We start from the raw sequence: 20,304 nt of genomic DNA, 5'->3' as shown, positions 1-20,304 counted from the left end.
GAATATGCGACCTCTAATCCCTAACTCACAAATATTAAGACATGAACTAATCTTGTGGCTCCACAGTCTCACTCTTAACAAAACTTCTTTGTACAACCAGTAGTGGACGAACTGCTGCTTTTCTGCTTTTTCCTACACTAGCTAAACAAAAATCAAAGGCCACAGAAGTGTCTCGGGGAAAACACCGGAGCATTGCTAGTGAGTCAGAAGTGGAGGAAAATTAATCTCTAAGAGCAGTTTTAATAATATTGATAGACCAAGATACATTGCTGAGCCAGTTAAGGAGATTGGCTAATTGCTCTTGCAGCCATGTCAGATGATCGCATCCGTATATCCAGTTATAAAGATTTAGAACAAGGTTAGTTGAGAGTTGGAAGATACAGTCTTCTGGTAACTGATTAATCTGAATACTTTTTGTACATGCGGGTTCTGCTTCCCAATGTATTGCTTTTAATGGATCATTCCTATTTAAGGAACTCTACCCAACTCCTGCCAACCTAGCAGTTTGAAATCACGTCAAAGTGCAAGTAGATAAATAGGTACCACTCTGATGGGAAGGTAAATGGCGTTTCCATGCGCTGCTCTGGTTCGCCAGAAGCGGCTTGGTCATGCTGGCCACATGACCCGGAAGCTGTACGCCGGCTCCCTCAGACAATAAAGCGAGATGAGCGCCGCAACCCCAGAGTTGGCCACGACTGGACCTAATGGTCAGGGGTCCCTTTACCTTTACCCATAATAAATATTACACATGGTGTCTGTCCATATATTTTGTGCAGATAGAATTGTGTGTCTGAGCCAGCTTTTCACCAGTCCTTCCTTTTAGATTAAAAAGAGAGAGAGTGTTTGCTTTGAAGGAGATAAAATGGGAAGAGCTTCTTCTCAAGGAGGCAAAGATCAATATCATGTTTGCTTTTGACAACAGGAAACGGAACCTAATGAGGGAAATGTTCTGTGGAAAGATATTATGCACAGTACCTACCAACCCTGTGGCCTGGAGTTTGGCACTCCTATTGTTTTTGTAGTTCTAGATAGGGTTGTCATATTCTGAAGAGCAAAAAAGAGGACACATTTGCCAACTTTTAACTATGGATTGCTATGACAACACTCATTTACCGTATTTTTCGCTCGATAACACGCACCTGACCATAACACACACATAGTTTTTAGAGGAGGAAAACAAGAAAAAAAATATTCTACATGAAACAGTGGATGTATGATTTTTGTGGTTCATGCTGATCTAATGGTGAGTTTGGGGTAGCCCAATGCAAAAATCCTGAGGATCCATGTGGATCCATGTTTGTAACCACGTTTTTGCACCACTGCGGCCCCAGGCAACAGTGGGTGCGTGATTTTTTTGGTGCAAACTGTAGCCATGGACATGCTTTGTGATCTGATGCTGAATTTGGGGTGACCCAGTGCAAAAATCCTGAGGATCCATGTGGATCTGTGCTTTGTAACCACGTTTTAAGTGGGGAGGGAAGGAAAAGCACTCAAGGGACAAGGAGCACGCGTGGAGCAAGCTCTGCTTCTCTCCCTCCTCCCCCCCCCCAAGCGAGCTGAAAAACTTTGCTGGAGGGACAGAGAGCCTGCTTGCTTTAAAGGAGCCTACCGGACAGGAACCGCTTACACGAGTGTCCGGTAGGCTCCTTTAAAGCAAGCAGCTTCTGCTTCTCTCCCTCCCCCCCCCCTTTAGCGAGCTGAAAATCTTCCCTGCTATTTCCAGCAAAGCGGGAGAAGAGCTGCTGAGTGGGGACGAGAGAGATACAGAGAGCAGAGTGTAAGCGGCTCCTGTCCGGTAGGCTCCTTTAAAGCAAGCAGGTTCTGCTTCTCTCCCCCCCCCCAACGAGCTGAAAATCTTTCCTGCTAAGACCCACTGAGTGGGGAGGAGAGAGATACAGAGAGCCTGCTTGCTTTAAGGGACCCAACCGGAGAGGAGCCGCTTACATTCGTGTAAGCGGTTCCCCTCCCCTCCCGCTTTGCTCCTTTAAAGAAGCAGGCACTCTGTCCCTCTCTCCTCCCGATTCAGTGGCTCTTCTCCCGCTGGAAACCATGGAGGAGGGAAGCATTCGCTCCGTAACATGCACAGACATTTCCCCTTACTTTCTAGGAGGAAAAAAATGTGTGTAATGGAGCGAAAACTACGGTAAGTACCCATGAAAAAGAGGATGAGTCCTGGAAAAAGAGTTCATATGGCAACCCTAAGAAGGCATCAAAAACAGTAGGTTCATCTACTTGGGGTGTCATACACCAGTGCTTCTCAAACTATCTGATGTGGTGAACCAGCAATTTTTCCCCTCCCATGTGCAAGGGAACAGTACCATATTTAGTTCCTGAAGTGCACCACCCAATCTAGGTTGTGGTGGAGTTGCCACGGTCTGGTAGCCAACTGGCACCAGTCTGTAGCGCACCACTTTGAAAAACACTGCCATACATAGCTGGTGGGCTCTGTTTAGCTTGGTGGGAGATGCGTTGTGCAGGGCTGATCTGTTCCCAAGCGCAATGACCCCTTTCCAGCAGTTTGCGCAATAAGAATCTTATGCACAAGAGACATGCTCAGTATATTCATTTTATTACTGATTATTCAATAAGATGAACTATTGCATCTGATTTCCACAAATTGTGGCATCCATCCTTATCCGTCACTTAATTTCTCCTCTCTCCAGTTGTCCACAGAAGACATCTGGCCAGCTTTGGTCTTGGGTGTTGGTGGAAGAGTTTACAATGGAGGAAGGAACATAGACACCCACACAATGTAGTTTGTCGTTCTACTCCCTGGGCTTCTTCTGGTTGACTATCCTGGTTGTGTCATTAAGCTTCCAGTTCAGCTGTAAGGCACCTGTTGTCTCCATTTCAGACTTTATTTATAATATTATTGCTCTTTCATAAAAACCACAGCCTAGTCCGTGGGTGTAGTGTACTCGGTTGGAAAAAGGTTTCTAAAGTTCAGCAATAGTCTGGAGGTTTAATAAACTTGAGACGTCTGCTAGAAAAAGTATACAGAAAAGTGATCGTGGGTGATTAAAAATAGTCTTAAAAGTACGAGGTGGCATCACGATAGACTAGCAAAGAATTTCAGAGCTTGTAAACATGTTCTAGGATTTTTAGTTACCGTATTTTTTGCACCATAACACTCACTTTTTTCCTCCTAAAAAGTAAGGGGAAATGTCTGTGCGTGTTATGGATGGAATGCCTACGGGTGGCATGCCTACAGATTTTCCTCCTCTAAAAACTACGTGCGTGTTATACAGCGAAAAATACAGTAAATAACCATTAACACTGTGCACCCTCTTTTCACAAGGGAAATTCATTCTATGGGAATTATTAGGAATTATTTCCTAATAATTTAGGACATTTGAGGGAGCTTATTTCCCAATAAGTTAGGACATGTGAGAGAGCGTATTTCGCCAGCTGTGGACTAGACGTACCTGGGACCATGAAGGAGGTTCAAGAGACCCTAGGAACAGTGAGAAGACTATCAATGATACCAAAAGATGCTGAACTAGATGGGGCCTTTGCCTGGTCCCACAGAATGATTCTCATATTCTTTCTTGGGAGTTCATTAATCAACTAGTGATGGTTCTGTTAGCTGGAACATTTCCCCCCACAATGATAATGAACCAAAGTTTAACTCCTACTTTGAGTTGCTGTTGTATAAGGTAGCCCGGTAGCATCTTTGACAAAGTTAGTTCATAGACATTTCACATAGGATTGCCATGTTTTGGTCAGACTGTGTCTCCTGAAAAGGCCACATTTGAGTGGAGTCAAGTAAAAGGTAAAGGACCCCTGGATGGTTAAGTCCAGTCAAAGGTGACTATGGGGTTGTGGTGCTCATCTTGCTTTCAGGCCAAGTGAGCCGGCATTTGTCCACAGAGAGCTTTCTGGGTCATGCGGCTAGCATGGCTAAACCGCTTCTGGTGCAATGAAACACCGTGATGGAAACCACAGCACACGGAAATGCCGCTTACCTTCCTGTCGCAGCAGTGCCTATTTATCTACTTGCACTGGCGAGTTTTCGAACTGCTGGATTGGCAGGAGCTGGGACAGAGAGAAGTGGGAGCTCACCCCGTCGTGGGGATTCAAACCGCCAACCTTCTGATAGCTAAGCCCAAGAGGCTCAGTGGTTTAGTCCAAAGCACCACCTGCGTCCCAATAGTGGAGTCAACACACCAGTGCAGCAACCCCAATTCCAATGCAGGTGCAGTAGAAGCTGTTAAAAACTTCTGCACCAATATCTGCCTTGTGATCCAGCTGTAACCAACGCTTACACCATGCAGGGATATCTTCTGTAGTGAAAGACCACAATTCAGGGCTTGTGCATGCAGAAGGTCCCAGATTCAATCGCTGACATCTCCGATTAAGAAGGGTCAGGTAGCAGATGACACCGAAGGCCACTGGCTGAGACACTGGTGAGCCATTGCCAATCAGAGTATACAATACTGGATAAATTATCTGACCTAATGTCTCCCAGTACGTTTCCGAGCACAATTCAAAGTGTTGGTGCTGACCTTTAAAGCCCTAAACGGCCTTGGTCCAGTATACCTGAAGGAGCGTCTCCACCTCCATCGTTCTACCTGGACACTGAGGTCCAGCACCGAGGGCCTTCTGGCGGTTCCCTCACTGCGAGAAGCCAAGTTACAGGGAACCAGGCAGAGGGCCTTCTCGGTAGTGGCACCCTCCCTGTGGAACGCCCTCCCACCAGATGTCAAAGAGAACAACAACTACCAGACTTTCAGAAGACATCTGAAGGCAGCCCTGTTTAGGGAAGCTTTTAATGTTTGATGTATCACAGTATTTTAATATTCTTTTGGAAGCCGCCCAGAGTGGCTGGGGAAACCCAGCCAGATGGGCGGGGTATAAATAATAAATTATTATTATTATTATTATTATTATTATTATTATTATTATTATTATTTATTTAGCTTCTTATACATGCACTTGGGCAAGATTATGCCCCCAGACCACTGACTCTTAAGGAAAATGTAGACAATTTTTCTGCAGCACCCTTTCCCAAACTTGGTGCTATCCGGGTGTTGGTGGACTACAACTCCTATCATATTCTTTGCCCATGTTTTCTGGAGTTGATGGGGTCCAACAACCTCTAGACCAGCCTTTTTCAACCTGTGGGTCCCCAGATGTTGTTGAACTATAACTCCCATCACCCCTAGCTAGCAAGGCCAGAGCTCAGGGATGATGGGAGTTGTAGTCCAACAACATCTGGGGACCCACAGGTTGAGAACCACTGCTCTAATGGTACCATATTAGGCAGGGTTGCTCTACAGCAGGGGTAGGCAACATAAGGCCCAGGGGCCGGATGCGGCCCAATCGCCTTCTCAATCCGGCCCACGGACGGTCCGGGAATCAGTGTGTTTTTACATGAGTAGAACATGTGCTTTTATTTAAAATGCATCTCTGTGTTATTTGTGGGGCATAGGAATTCGGTCATTTTTTCCTTCAAAATATAGTCCAGCCCCCCACAAGGTCTGAGGGACAGTGCACCGGCCCCCTGCTGAAAAAGGTTGCTGACCCCTGCTCTACTGCATCTCCTCGGGTCTTCCTGGAAAGGGTAAACATTTCTAGTTTTCCATCATGCTGGATTAAGGCTCTTCAACTTTTTTGCTACAGTAAACTTGACTTGTCATAAATAAGCTCTCTTCCATTTTATTATGCTTTGGATCAAAGGATGTTCTTCAAACTTACTCATTGCATTGGGATAATATTTTATTTTGGGCAATCGCGGAGGAAGATGTTTGTCACATAAATTCTTCCTGGCACACAAGTATTCTCCGGCTGGCTGGTTGGCTGGCTGGCTGGCTGGGCACTCTTCCCAGACAATAACTGTTCAGTTTCTTTAACCTGTGCCATTGAATTATTTTGCAAAACTCAATCTGGGTACTGACACTTGTTTTTCGTGACCATGTACAGAAAAACTAAGAAGTGAAAAGGAGGGTGGGGAAAACTAAGCATTGCTTTATTATTATCTTTTTAATTAATAGAGGAACTAAACTGCAGGGCTAATTTTAATTGGCGAGGTTGTGAATTATGGGCAAATTTGCTCCTAAGAGTTTGTGTGGTGTAGGGGTTGGAGTCTCAAACTAGATGACAATGTGCAGCTTGCTCTCTCACCCCCTAACCTGCCTTATAGGGTTGTGGGGAGGATAAGATAGGTAAGAAAAGCAATTTGACCAGATCCTTCCATCATCTGAGACATTTTGGAGATGGGTATCTGTATGTGTTGCAAAATATGGTCTGAAGGTCAACATCAAAAAAATGAAGATCATGGCCACTGGTCCCATCACCTCCTGGCAAATAGAAGGGGAAGAAATGGAGGCAGTGAGAGATTTTACTTTCTTGGGCTCCATGATCACTGCAGATGGTGACAGCAGCCACGAAATTAAAAGACGCCTGCTTCTTGGGAGAAAAGTAATGACAAACCTAGACAGCATCTTAAAAAGAAGAGACATCACCTTGCCAACAAAGGTCCGCATAGTAAAAGCTATGGTTTTCCCAGTAGTGATGTATGGAAGTGAAAGCTGGACCATAAAGAAGGCTGATTGCCGAAGAATTGATGCTTTTGAATTATGGTGCTGGAGGAGACTCTTGAGAGTCCCATGGACTGCAAGAAGATCAAACCTCTCCATTCTTAAGGAAATCAGCCCTGAGTGCTCACTGGAAGGACAGATCCTGAAGCTGAGGCTCCAATACTTTGGCCACCTCATGAGAAGAGAAGACTCCCTGGAAAAGACCCTGATGTTGGGAAAGATGGAGGGCACAAGGAGAAGTGGACGACAGAGGACGAGATGGTTGGATAGTGTTCTCGAAGCTACCAGCATGAGTTTGACCAAACTGCGGGAGGCAGTGGAAGACAGGAGTGCCTGGTGTGCTCTGGTCCATGGGGTCACAAAGAGTCAGACATGACTAAACAACAACAACATCTGTATGTGTGCTCATGTGTACCCAAACTCTTGGTTTTGCTTCTTTGCTTCTGCAATTGTCTCTCTGTCATTTCATCAGCCTATTTTCTTTTTTGGTGTCTTTTTGGAGACAACTTATATTTGCCAAAGGTGTTGAGAATGTACTGTTTTGCTGTGCAGTCTTGGCGACAGCATAGAAGTCACTTTGACCTACAGTGGTTGCTCAGGGTTGAATTTTCTTTTATTGCTGTCATTTGTTTCATTCCATCCAATTGCTGTAGTACTTCCGGGCTTCCGAAGCTGGGGCAGGTTTTAACCAGCATCTAACTAGTCCTGCTTGCTCTGATCTGGGCCCTGATTAAACCATGGTCCTACCCGGAAAACTGACTGAATACAGAAAAGAGGAAGGTGGGACGCCAGAAGCAACATTCAACCAGGGTATTATGGAGCTACAAAGCGCATTAGCTGCGTGTTTTTTTTGTGAGGGTTCTGCTTGTATGTGTATTTTTGAGTGTACATGCAGCTTCTAAGAGTTACTTAGGGTGATACCTACTCAGGTATCAAAAATTTGGGGAGCACTGAATCAGTGTTCAAAATTAGCCAGGTGCCAGCCTCATTTAGCACCTGGCTATCAGCCACTTAAGGGACGCGGGTGGCGCTGTGGGTTAAACCACAGAGCTTAGGACTTGCCGATCAGAAGGTTGGCGGTTTGAATCCCCGCGACGGGGTGAGCTCCCGTTGCTCAGTCCCTGCTCCTGCCAACCTAGCAGTTCAAAAGCACGTCAAAGTGCAAGTAGATAAATAGGTACCGCTGTGGTGGGAGGGTAAACAGTGTTTCCGTGCGCTGCTCTGGTTCACCAGAAGTGGCTTAGTCATGCTGGCCACATGACCTGGAAGCTGTACGCTGGCTCCCTCGGCCAATAAAGCGAGATGAGCGCCACAACCCCAGAGTCGGCCACGACTGAACCTCATGGTCAGGGGTCCATTTACCTTTATCAGCCACTTGTGACACAATCAGGTTTTTTTTGCTAAAATTAGGTGCCTCGGCTTATATTCGGGTCGGCTTATACTCGAGTATATACGGTAGCCAGATTTTTAACTAAGAACCAACGCAGTTGGTCCGTCGTTTGAGCAACGAAACTCTAGAGCCATCTTGCCACAAAGTAGCAACTAGACATTCCATTTTGGCGACTGTAACCATGGTTTAAGGAGCCATTTGGCACCTAGATTACATATTTGAGTTTCTGATACTGCCACTGATTTTTCTAGCCTGAAAGCATTACCAGTGAACGTTTGAGCACCCGGATTTATTAGCCCTTCTTCTTTGGCTTTAAGAAAGGGAAAGGCTGAGCCAATTAGTCAAAACATTTGGTTTGTCTGGAGGGAGTTAATTAAGCTCGACAACCAACCTTCACAGAAGAGCTTTCCACCACCCCCTCTTTTTTTCAGTGGTCATCCATGGGGATGCCACCCTTGGCATGATGTCATTGTTTTTACAGTGCCAGCTCTCCAGTGATTCAACCCGTCAGCTATTCCTTCTTAGTGGAACAACTGGAGTGAGACGTTCTCTCACTAGGAGTTCTTAGCAAAAGAAGAGCTCTGGCAGACCAGACAAAGGATTCATCTAGAGCAGTACAGTGGTGCCTTGCAAGACGAAATTAATTCATTCCGCGAGTTTTTTCGTCTAGCGAATTTTTCGTCTTGCGAAGCACGGTGTCGGGAAAGTTTTGGGAAAGCTTCAAAAATCGCCCAAAACCTCAAAAAAGGCTACCACACCGCGTTCTATGAGTTGCTCCTCGAAGTCAAGTCACAACTGTATTAAGGGTGTTAAGAAAAAGGAAGCAAACTTGCAAAAAACGCAAGACGTTTTCGTCTTGCGCAGCAAGCCCATAGGGAAATTCGTCTTGCGAAGCAGCTCAAAAAGCGCAAAACCCTTTCGTCTAGCGAGTTTTTCGTCTTGCGAGGCATTCGTCTTGCGGGGCACCACTGTACACTGATTCCCTGCAGTCAAACAGATAATTCTGGGGAGCTTTTAAGCAAGGCTTATATGCTGCTTCTGAACAGCGTGGTTCTGTTTGGCCAATGTGGCTAGCGACCATTTTTAAATCCATTTATGCTAGTGGCCCATTGACACCTGCTGTAGCAGTGAATTCCATAAGTTAGTTGTTTTTTTGGCAGACTGACTCAGCTCCTATCACCTGTCCATGGACGCTCAAGGAACATGACTTCACTTGCAAATTGACTTGATACACCTCCCAGACTCATCAGAACATAATTACCCTTCAGGGTTTATGTTTCTCCAAATTTGGTAATACAGTTGTCGGCTCCGAAAAGTAACAAAAAGCGTTAAAATGCATATTTTAGATGCTTTATGAAATGCATACATGGAGATAAAATATGTCTTTAAATAAGAATTTAGGTAGGAATTCTTTTGGAGGAAAGAAAAATGCCCACAGATTAATATAGACACTTGGATGGAGCACATTTATGAATAAAATGGACCCACACCCAAATAGATAGATTTGTCTATACCTGGGCCAGTCTGTTTAAATGTGTACCTCTTGGGGGAAGGGGGAAGAGAAAGAATTGTACCCACCACCTGTAATTTTCTGAACCTGTCATATCTCCCTACCCGCCTTACCTTTTCTGTAAGTACTGTATTTTTCTGTGTGTAACACACACCCTATTTTTGGGGACTCTACATTTAGAAAATGGGGGGAGATTGCCGAGACATTGTTGACTTGGTTGAGCTTTTTTTTTGGGGGGGGGAAATTGCCCAGAGTTGTTGACCTGTTTTTTTTTGGGGGGTGGCGAAAATCAGTCACCCTGTGAACCACCGCACACAACCTATCGTCTGCTTCCTTGCCACCATCAGCTGCCAAACGTCCTCCCAATTGCCGCAGCGGCAGCCAGTAGACAACAGCCCTTGCCGCAGCCACCAATCACCTGCCCAATCGCTGCTGACAATCTCCAGCTTGTAGCTAAAACCATTCACCCGTCCCACCATGGCACTACCTGTGTATAAGACGCTCCAAAATTTATAACCTTATTTTGGGGTCAAAAAACCCTCGTCTTATACATGGAAAAATACGGTACTTTTTAGTGCTTCCTAGTAGAAAAGATACTCTGACTTTCCCCTGCCTTCTTGGAAGTTGCTGCATGCCTTGAGCTTGCAGGCTAACTTTTTTTTTGGGAGAATCAGGGCAGCCAGAGGTGAAAGAAGCGCTGTCTCTGCTGGAGTGCTCCTTTGTACAGTCACTGCCAAATTGTGCTTGCTTCTTTCTTCCATTACATCATGGGTTTTCTCCTTTTCTGTACGGTGACACTGCTCCTGTGGCTGTTGGCAAAAACATAGTTATTAGATGGTAATTTTCCTGAGATGCTCTCCGCTGTAGACTTCTTAAATCATTCTTCTATTTAGGCAATCGGAGACTGAAAGGACTATCTCGGATACAGTGTCAGGCTGCCATCCTGTTGGTGATAAAATCCCTTTTCTCTGCGTGTATGCTTTGACATGGAACCAAATTGCCGACAGGATGGGAATACATGTCCTGGTAAAGTGAGCGTACAAAGATACACAGCTTTGTTAGTAAATGTCAAGAGGAATGTTAGGACACAGAGCAGAAAAAGTGCTGTCACGGTGCAACCCTATACATAAAGGTAAAGGGACTCCTGACCATTAGGTCCAGTCGTGACCGACTCTTGGGTTGCGCGCTCATCTCGCTCCATAGGCCGAGGGAGCCGGCGTTTGTCCACAGACAGCTTTCGGGTCATGTGGCCAGCATGACTAAGCCACTTCTGGCAAACCAGAGCAGCACACGGAAACGCCATTTACCTCCCCACCGAAGTGGTACCTATTTATCTATCTGAACTTTGACGTGCTTTCAAACTGCTAGTTTGGCAGGAAACCCTATACATATCTGCTCAGAAATAAGCCCCCTTGAGTTCAATGGGACTTGCAAGCAAGTGAAAATAGGTTTACAGCCTAAATACTTCTTTCTTGGGAAGAAAAATTCATAGTATCCATTCATTAGTGGCCAAATGATTAAATGATCATTTATTTTATATCCTTGCTTTACGTTTACAAAATAGAATAAAACATTACTCAGGAGACAATGGAGGAATGTGCCTTTGGAGGTGAAGTCAAAGTTTAATGTATTTGAACAATTAAAGCAATTAGTTAAAATGTGGGGGGAGATTAGCACAAGATAGAAATTGATACACAGCACAGATGCAGTGTACCTGCCTTATATTAATCCTCATCGATTTTGTTGAGCAGGAAAATGTTCAAAGCATGGTTAAGGGGGACAAACAAACTAAAAGGTTCTGGGCATTTGAGTTTTGCCACGGAGAAAGGTTAACCGCTTGATAGGATAGCATGAATCTGGGTGTTATTTAGTGTGTGCAAATGCTTGGGTCCTAATTTAGCTTTAGTCAGATCTTAGTAGTGCCACATGGGAATGTACATCCCATCTAAAGTGCAATCTATATATGTCAACAGCTAAAGCACACTCTTTGTGGGGCTTCCCCTGAGGCTAACCCAGAAGCTGTAGCTAGCTGAATATTTGGTGAATCAAATGCTCAGCAGAGCAGAATAGCACCACCAGTTACGTCCGCACTGAAAGAATTGCACCTGCTGTCTATCAGTTACTTGGATAGGTTCAAGGCGATGGAATTGGTGAATGAAGCCTTATACAGCTTGGGACCAGGATACCTTAAAATATCATCTCATCCCCTACATAGTCAACAAATCATTGTGTTGCACAGGAGAGGGGATCTCACAGATACCATCCTGTCTGGAGATCTGTTTTGAACCATTTTGAAATCAGGCCTTTAGTGTGGTGGCCCCCGTCCTTTGGAACACCCTCTCACTTTTTCTGTCATCTTCTCGGTGCTTGCGGAAGACGTCCCTCTTTCAGCAAACCCATTCAACAGAGGTCTTTATCCCAGTTACTGTATTGGATCTGATTTGTTGCGGTCTGTTCGTGATTCTCTAGCAAGATAGAGAATAATTTGGCTATCATGTTCTGTTGTCTGGAGTTGGCTTGGCACATCTTAAACCTTTGTATCTCCTTTGCTTTGCTTTCCCTTCAGGCCTTGAACAGAGGTATCGCAGCTGTTAAGGAAGATGCTGTGGAGATGCTGGCCAGCTATGGGTTGGCCTACTCCCTCATGAAGTTCTTCACGGGCCCAATGAGCGACTTCAAGAACGTGGGGCTGGTTTTTGTCAACAGCAAGAGAGACAGAACCAAAGCAGTGTTGTGTATGGTTGTAGCTGGTGCTGTGGCTGCTGTGTTTCACACCTTAATAGGTAAGCCTTCATTACATTTGCTGAGGGAACAATACTATTTTTGCTTATACGACAGGTTAATCCATTTCTCCTCTACATCCTAAAACCTGGTCTGCTTATGTGCATATTTCTTGAAGGAACCGGGGAGACGTTTTGTGGCTAGACTTCTCTGCCTCGACTAGGAGTGGGGAACCCCATGTTTAGGGATTGATTCCTGCCCTCCAGGCCCCTCTCTGTGGGTCTTCCCTAGGTCATACGCTCCCCACCTACACCAGGCCACAGCGCTCACCAAACCTGTTTCACATTCCCCAGGGTAGCCTTGCTACAGGGGAATGTGTCTTGTTGGTGTGTGTGTGTGTTTCTCGAAACCTCTGGTTTTTTTGCGGATCTTCAACATAGCCTCCTGTGCAATGCTCTTTCCACTTTTATATCTGCCCTGACCACATTTGCACCTGCTCCCACCCACCGCTGGCACGAAGGATTTCCATGGCATCTGGTTGGATGCTGTAAGAACAAGATGGTGGACTTGGATGGGCCACTGGCCTGGTGCAGCAGAGCTGTTTTTAAGGGCTTATGATTCATACACTCCAACATTTGAACCCAGGTAAGAGTCCCCACAAATCCAAGGGTGAATGGCTTTAAGCAGGGAAGACTCCTCTACCTGTGAAGGCTCCCCGCTCAATTTATAACCCTGATTCTGAAGACCTAGTCTTTTAAAAAAGGCCTTTGCTTAGTTATGTCGTTTTCATTGGTTATAAAAACTATGCTGTTCTGTTTCTGTGCTGCCGGCGTCTCTTGGAACAGGTTGAATATTGTTAGCCTCTTAATTTGAATGTATATTGGGGCTTTTAAGGGATTATGTTCTGTTTTTGTTACTTCTTGTTAGCTGTCTTCAGAGAAAATAGGTGGGATGGAAATGTTTAAAACAAATAAATTCACTGCAGGCTAGATGAAGTTGTGCACAATGGGATTCTCTGTCTTTATCGTCTTTTCAGAATGATGCAAGCCACTTAACTTATGATTAAAATGAGTATACTAATACTTTCCCCTCGCTGTAAGCCTTGTCTTAGCATAATGATAGTGTTCTCAAATGTAAGGCTCTGCATGGCACAGTAGAGTGTATTATTGGTGCTACGTAACTCAGGGAAAAGCAGTAGGTGCTTTTCACATCTCCGAACATCGCACTGTCTTGCATTAATGTACCTTACAGTGCAATCCTATATATGCCTGCTCAGAAGCACCGTATTTTTCGCTCTATAGGACGCACCGGACGATAAGATGCACCTAGTTTAGGGGGGAGGAAACAAGAAGAAAAAAATTCTGAACCCCAGAAGCCAGAACAGCAAGAGAGATCTGGCTTCTGGGATAGCCTCTTGCTGTTCTGGCTTCGGGGATAGCCTGTGCAGCCTCTGCAAGGCAGTGGGGTGAAGGCACCCCGCTGCCCTGCGGAGGCTTTGCACAGCCATCCCCAAGCTAGAACAGCAAGAAGGAGCGCTGTGTAGCGCTCCATCTCCCTGTTCTGGCAGTGGGGTGCCTTCACCTCGCTGCCCTGCGGAGGCTTTGCACAGCTAACCCCAAGCTAGAACAGCGAGTTGTAGTGCTGCGCAGCGCTTCATCTCCCTGTTCTGGCTTTAGGCTTAGCCGCGCAGCCTGCATTTGCTCCATAGGATGCACACACATTTTCCCTTACTTTTTAGAAGGGAAAAAGTGCGTCCTATAGAGTAAAAAATACGGCAAATCCTACTGAGTTCAGTAGGACTTACTCCCAGGCACGTGCGTGTTGCATTGCAGCCTTAAAGTTACAAGAGTTACAGTGAGTTTAATGAGGCACTAGCATGCCTCTGGACACAATATATTTTCTCAAATTAGATGAGTTCAAGAACCATTAGCTATTGAAGCCCTGAGGCTGTGAGCAGCCGTGATGTGCTAGCTTTCAATTTTAGAGGTTTTCATCTGTTTTCTAGCGTGGCTAGAAAATACAGGCTCTCTCCAGAATCACTTGAGATCTGGCAGTATATTTGGCCAATGTTCAGTTACCTGATAACGTCTTTGAAAGTAAATAATAATAGCCTATTCAAGGAAGACTTTCTTCTGATGATGTAATGGTATTAAATGTAATCCTCCAAGTCTCGGGCTGGGACCTCTTTTTCTTCCAGCTCACAAATGCGTTTTACAAAAAAAATGAATCTTGACAAACTTCCAAGACTTTTGCTTAGATTTGATGATCAGGTGTTGAATGGGAATAGTGTGATAATTAAACAGTGGTGAAAATACCAGCATAAGAATAGCAACACCCATAATGCTGCAGTAATGTGTGAATTGGACCCACCACTGAGACAGTTTTAGAATGAAGGATTTTGACCTGGTGTGACAAAGTAAACCCCGGTGTGTCCCCCTCCTCCAGGTGTGTTGGTTATTCAGACCATGTAGATTTCTCCACTTGGACTTTACACTGTATTTTCTCAGAAGCATCCAGTCCATATTTTTGTACTCTTCTGATTTTGTCACTCCGTAATTGATCCTTTAGTGAGAGCCTCAACTTCGCACTGTGGTCTGAGATACTAAAAGGAAAAGAGGTTTTCGCGGCCAATCTCACAATCCATTTGTTGTTTGGATACCACACATAAGAACGTTCCTGCTCACAAATGAAGTCTGCTTTCATAAAGCTGCTATTTTCAAATACTTCAGAGGGAGTATTCACAGCTAATGGTTTTATATTGCAATGGTCAGGCGTCCATAGATTCTTGTTGGCTGTATTAGGCAGCCATTATATTTGATTGCTCTCTCCCAAAAGTCTTTTGGCATATATACAGAATTTAGAGGAGTTGTCAGCCTCTCCCGTGCAGCGGGATTTGAAGGATCTCGGAAGCCGGGATAATCGCTTTGCAACTTTGGAGGTCTTTTTTAAGGGCACAACTTAAGTAAGCTATTCCTTCCCTCCCCTGAGTTCCAGAGGATTTGGGGAAGTCTGAGTGAGCTGTTTCTCATTTTTGCTGGGATGTGCAATTTGTTTTGTCGCTCCCGTAGCACGAAATGAGTAATTTGCTCACTTTTGCGTGCTGTGCTTGCAAATTCTGGCAAAAACAAAACAAAACGAGAGTAGGTTCCTGCTACCTAACTTCCCCAAGTCCTCTAGGCATGCCAGTGGATTCAAGAAGGGACAGACTCTGTCCAGTGGCGTAGCGTGGGTTGTCAGCACCCGGGGCAAGGCAAGTAATTTGCGCCCTCTAACCCGTGGATTTGCGCCCCCTAACCCTACCCCCCAGATGTTGCGCCCGGTGCGGCCGGCCCCCCCTGCACCCCCCACGCTACGCCACTGCCTCTGTCTCCCTCGTGGCACAAAGTGAAAGAGAGCTGGCCCCAGGGTAATCCATGGAAAACACCAAAGGAGTACGTCTGTGATGGAACTTGGCAAGCACTCACCTAGAAGACATTCATGGGTGCTTGTAGCAACATAACAACCCCAGGTGATGGTTTCTGACTCACCGACTGAGTCACAATTTATCCTCCTTCATGGTGCTTGTCAGCAGTTGCCAGTGTTTCCTAGGAAAAGGTGTGTGTGTGTGTTTTAAAAATGTGTACAGTATATTATGGTAACTTTCTACATTATAGTGCAGGGCTAATGTGAGCTTTGGTATCCATTAAATACTTCTAAAATTTCCCAGTGCATAGCAACATATTGAAAAATACATTGACCTGCAGACTATTGCTTGTTAGGTAAAGGTCAAGGGACCCCTGACCATTAGGTCCAGTCATGGCCAACTCTGGGGTTGCGGCGCTCATCTCGCTCTACAGGCCGAGGGAGCTGGCGTTTGTCCGCAGACAGCTTCCAGGTCATGTGGCCAGCATGACTAAGCCGCTTCTGGCAAACCAGAGCAGCGCACGGAAACGCCGTTTACCTTCCCGCCGCAGTGGTACCTATTTATCTACTTGCACTTTGACGTGCTTTCGAACTGCTAGGTTGGCAGGAGCAGGGGCCAAGCAACGGGAGCTCACCCCGTCGCGGGATTAGAACCGCCGATCTTCTGAACGGCAAGTCCTAGGCTCTGTGGTTTAACCCACAGCGCCACCCGCATCCCTCTTATTGCTAGGTACATTTTAATCCTAGTTTGGTGATTTTAATTACCCTGGAGCTAGATGGGAGGAATCCTGCTCACAGCTGTCCCTAGATGGGCTCAAACCTGGTTAACAGCCAGACGCATGGACCCATTCTGCCACAGGAGGCTGTCTTACTTCTGAGTAGATATTGTAAGGATTGCGCTGTTAAACCCTGTTGAATTTAGCGGGGGTTACTCTTGGGTAAGTGGGGTTAGGATTTCAGCCTTAGTCTAAAAGAAGCTGATGTGATTTAAAGCAAGTACTTAAGTACACCTGCTAGAATCATTGTTGAATTGGCTTACAACAGCAGCCCATCAAGATGGTGGTGTTAGGTGTTCCTCCCTGCTCCTCCTTTCTCCCTCTTTATCCCAAAACAGACCTGGGTGCGTTAAGTATGTGATTTTTTAAAAAATGATTATATTTATTTTTGCAGCATACAGTGATTTGGGGTACTACATAATTAACAAGTTGCACCATGTGGATGAATCGGTGGGAAGCAAAACACGCAAGGCCTTCCTGTATCTGGCAGCCTTCCCATTCATGGATGCCATGGTGAGTCTACAACTTAGTTTACTATCCTCACTCAGAGTGGTGCAATGGATGCCAGCCCTTCCCTTAGCTTGTTCCCTGTTTTGTCCTAGTAGTGGATCAATATAAGCACTTTGCTGACCTCTGATTTATAGGTTTCGCAGTTTCTAGACGCCTGGTTTGCACATCACATTAAACCATAGTTTAAAACAAATCCTGTATTTTATTATTGGTTATTATTATAGGTTATTGTATTTTAGTGTTTTGTTGGAAGCCGCCCAGAGTGGCTGGGGGGACCCAGCCAGATGGCCGGGGTATAAATAAGTTGTTGTTGTTGTTGTTGTTATGGTTTAATGTAAATGAGCAGCATGCGTTCACAATGTCCCAGGGGCATGTAATGAGGCTGAGGCTACGTTTTATCATATGTGGTGGGCTTGTAAAAGGATATTGGGAAATGATAATTAATGAATTGAAAAAAATGTTTTAAAAGTCCCTTTCCCCAAAAAGCAGAGTCCTTTTTGTTGGGGATAATTCAGAGGGAAATTCCCAGGTGTCAAAAAAGACTATTTATGCATGTCGCTACTGCGACCCGTGTTTTGTTAGCCCCAAAATGGAAAACGAGCGAGGTCCCAACCAAAGAAAAATGGCAACTGATGGAATACGCTCAGCTTGCAGATTTAACCTATAGAATAAAAGAACAATAAGAATGTACGTTTAAAGAAGACTGGAAAATGTGTACTGAAAATTGTGTTTATTTAAAAACGCTGGTAGTATTAAGATCAATTCAATCCTGTAAATAAATTTTGATGGATGTAACAATGGATTGCTGAATGGTTTAGTTGATGTAAAATATGCAGGGATGTAATTGATTTAAGGTTGTTTAAATGAATATTTTGAAACATAATTAGAATACACACACACACATCCCTTCTTCTCCTTCCATGGTTCATTTTGCATACCATACATCCCTGCATATTTTGCATCAACTAAACCATTCAGTAATCCATTGTTACATCCATCAAAACTTATTGCACACATCCACACACACACCCAAAATGTCCCAGGCGCATTTTGCACCTGGCTATTGGCCATTTGAGAGCAAGTAAAGGTGCCTGGATGCCAACCCTGTAGAATTCTATCTGTTATATTTTATCTGCACAATCGGAATGAACTTCAGGAACCAAGAATTCACACTGAAAAATCTGACTTTCGAGCTGTCTGGCCCCAAAATGGCAACTAGGCATTCCGTTTTGGCGACTTTGACCCTGGTTTAATGAGCCTTTTGGCGCCTAGCTTATTGATCTGAGTTTCGGACACTGGCTGCACGCTGCTCAAAAGTTCTCCTGGCGCTCCTTACCCACAGACAAAACGAGCTGGAGTCTGGCTTGCTGTGTCATTCAATCCCAGGCTTGTGGTTTGTTTCTCTCCAAGCAAACCATGAACAGTCGTCAAAGTTTGTCCTTGGTTTACCGCTCACGATTTGTTTGCAGGAAGCAAGCCATGAGCTCGGGTTTCGATGGCACAACAAGCCAGACTGTGGCTTGTTTAGTCTGTGGCATGGCAGCGGTAGGAGCAGGGAAGGAACTTTTGAGCAGCACAACAAGCACATTTTAAACTATGGTTTAGTGTGATATCTGAACTGTGCCGCTGACTATGCAGTCTCAATTTCATTTCTAAATATTTTAGAAAAATAAATACATTTTCTGCCACTTCTTTGGCAAGTGGTTATTAGGTGTGAGCGGTTAGCAAGATACTTAATGTTTCTTTTAAAAGATACATTCTATTTTTTAAAAAAGAGATACAGTAGTTTATTCCTCAGAGAGGAAAAAGCAAATTCAAAACCTCCAAATGCAAACGATTGCTGAAATCTCAGCTACTTCAGATTTGGGATTAAATCAGTTAGTCAAAATACATCTATTTCTCCCTCCCAGCCTTTTCACCTGACCTGGTTTTGTTGTTTCCAGCTGCTATTTTTATAATCTTTATTGTAACTGTTTCAGATTTCCCTTTTGCATACGTGCACTTTTTCATTTCAACCCCTCGTTGGCAATCCTTTGTCATCATGTTCCCGCTTTGTGCAACGTCTTATATTTGTGATCTTTTAACAACTGCACCTGTGAGCATGAAGGGCTTTTGCTCACAAAAGAACAGCATCTGGCTGCACATCAGACGTGGAAGTCTGAGCCGGGGAAACTTACATGCTCCATAGGAGCCAAAACCCTGTGTGATCCAGGGTTTCAGCTCCATTGAAGTCTATGCGCATAGATTTCACAACCAGCTTTGCCATGGCATGCCTTACTAAGCCAAGCCATGGTTTAACTTAGCCTGCTGTCCAAAATAGGGTTTGTGGTTAAGCTGTCTCCTCGCTCATAGCAAGCAAGCTGTAACCAAGGTTAGCAAGGAGAGATTTTAACCAGAAGCCTTGGTCTGGATTGCACTCTAAGCCAAATCCTAGAGTCATAGAATCATAGAATTAGTAGGGACCCCATTGCTCATCTGGTCCAACCCTCCAATACAGGACTATGGGGATCTATCCCATGACATCTTTTATTAGTTTAGCATGGCAGAACAAAGGACTAGGGAGGAGAAAAGCAGAAGGGGGGAAAGTAGATGTGAACTCCTCTGGCAGCTCTTATGCTTTCTTTCTTTCTTTCTTTCTTTCTTTCTTTCTTTCTTTCTTTCTTTATTTTACACCACCCAAACCAAAGATCCCAGGGCAGCGTGCAACATTAAGAACCTAATTTACACAGCATAATAGTAAAAACCTAAAGGGACGCAGGTGGCGCTGTGGTCTAAACCACAGAGCCTAGGACTTGCCGATCAGGAGATTGGCGGTTCGAATCTCCACGACGGGGTGAGCTCCCGTTGCTCAGTCCCTGCTCCTGCCAACCTAGCAGTTCGAAAGCACCTCAAAGTGAAAGTAGATAAATAGGTACCGCTCCGGCGGGAAGGTAAACGACGGTTCCGTGCACTGCTCTGGTTCGCCAGAAGCGGCTTAGTCATGCTGGCCACATGACCCGGAAGTTGTATGCCACCTCCCTCAGCCAATAAAGCGAGATGAGAGCCGCAACCCCAGAGTCGGTCACAATTGGACCTAATGGTCAGGGGTCCCTTTACCTTTAATAGTACAAACATAATACACAACACAATAATACACAGCTTGATAATAAAACAATCATAATAATAACCTCTGCCAAAATTTATCAAGCCGTAATTATTTAATGGCCAGAGGCCTGGGTAAAGAGGAATGTTTTCGCCTGATCCCTAAAGATATGTAATGATGGCACCAGGCGAGCCTCTCCAGGGACAGCATTTCACAGGAAGGGAGCCACCACGGAAAAGGCCCGTTCTCATGTTGTCACCCTCGGAACCTCTCAGGGAGTTGGGACGTAGAGAAGGGCCTCAGATGACAAGGTTGGTTTGAATGGGGAGAGGCAGTCCTTAACGTATTGAGGTCCTGTGTAAGACTTTATAGGT

General features: G+C 45.0%; 1 protein-coding gene across 2 annotated transcripts in view; it reads left to right on the top strand.

Moving 5' to 3' along the window:
- The window catches only part of ANKH (ANKH inorganic pyrophosphate transport regulator), a 132,607-nt gene that overhangs the window by 80,170 nt on the left and 32,133 nt on the right, over positions 1-20,304 (top strand). For both annotated transcript variants that reach the window (XM_082234496.1, XM_082234497.1), the window contains exons 2-3: positions 12,006-12,222; positions 16,733-16,851. In XM_082234496.1, the coding sequence (XP_082090622.1) occupies positions 12,006-12,222; positions 16,733-16,851 (336 nt within the window). The remainder of the gene's footprint in view (positions 1-12,005; positions 12,223-16,732; positions 16,852-20,304) is intronic.

The sequence above is a fragment of the Podarcis vaucheri genome (genome assembly GCF_965113315.1).
Source record: "Podarcis vaucheri genome assembly, chromosome: 8".
NCBI classification, from domain to species: Eukaryota; Metazoa; Chordata; class Lepidosauria; order Squamata; family Lacertidae; genus Podarcis; species Podarcis vaucheri.
Note: the sequence above shows the minus strand (reverse complement) of the source record. Positions and strands in the feature narration are given on the sequence as shown.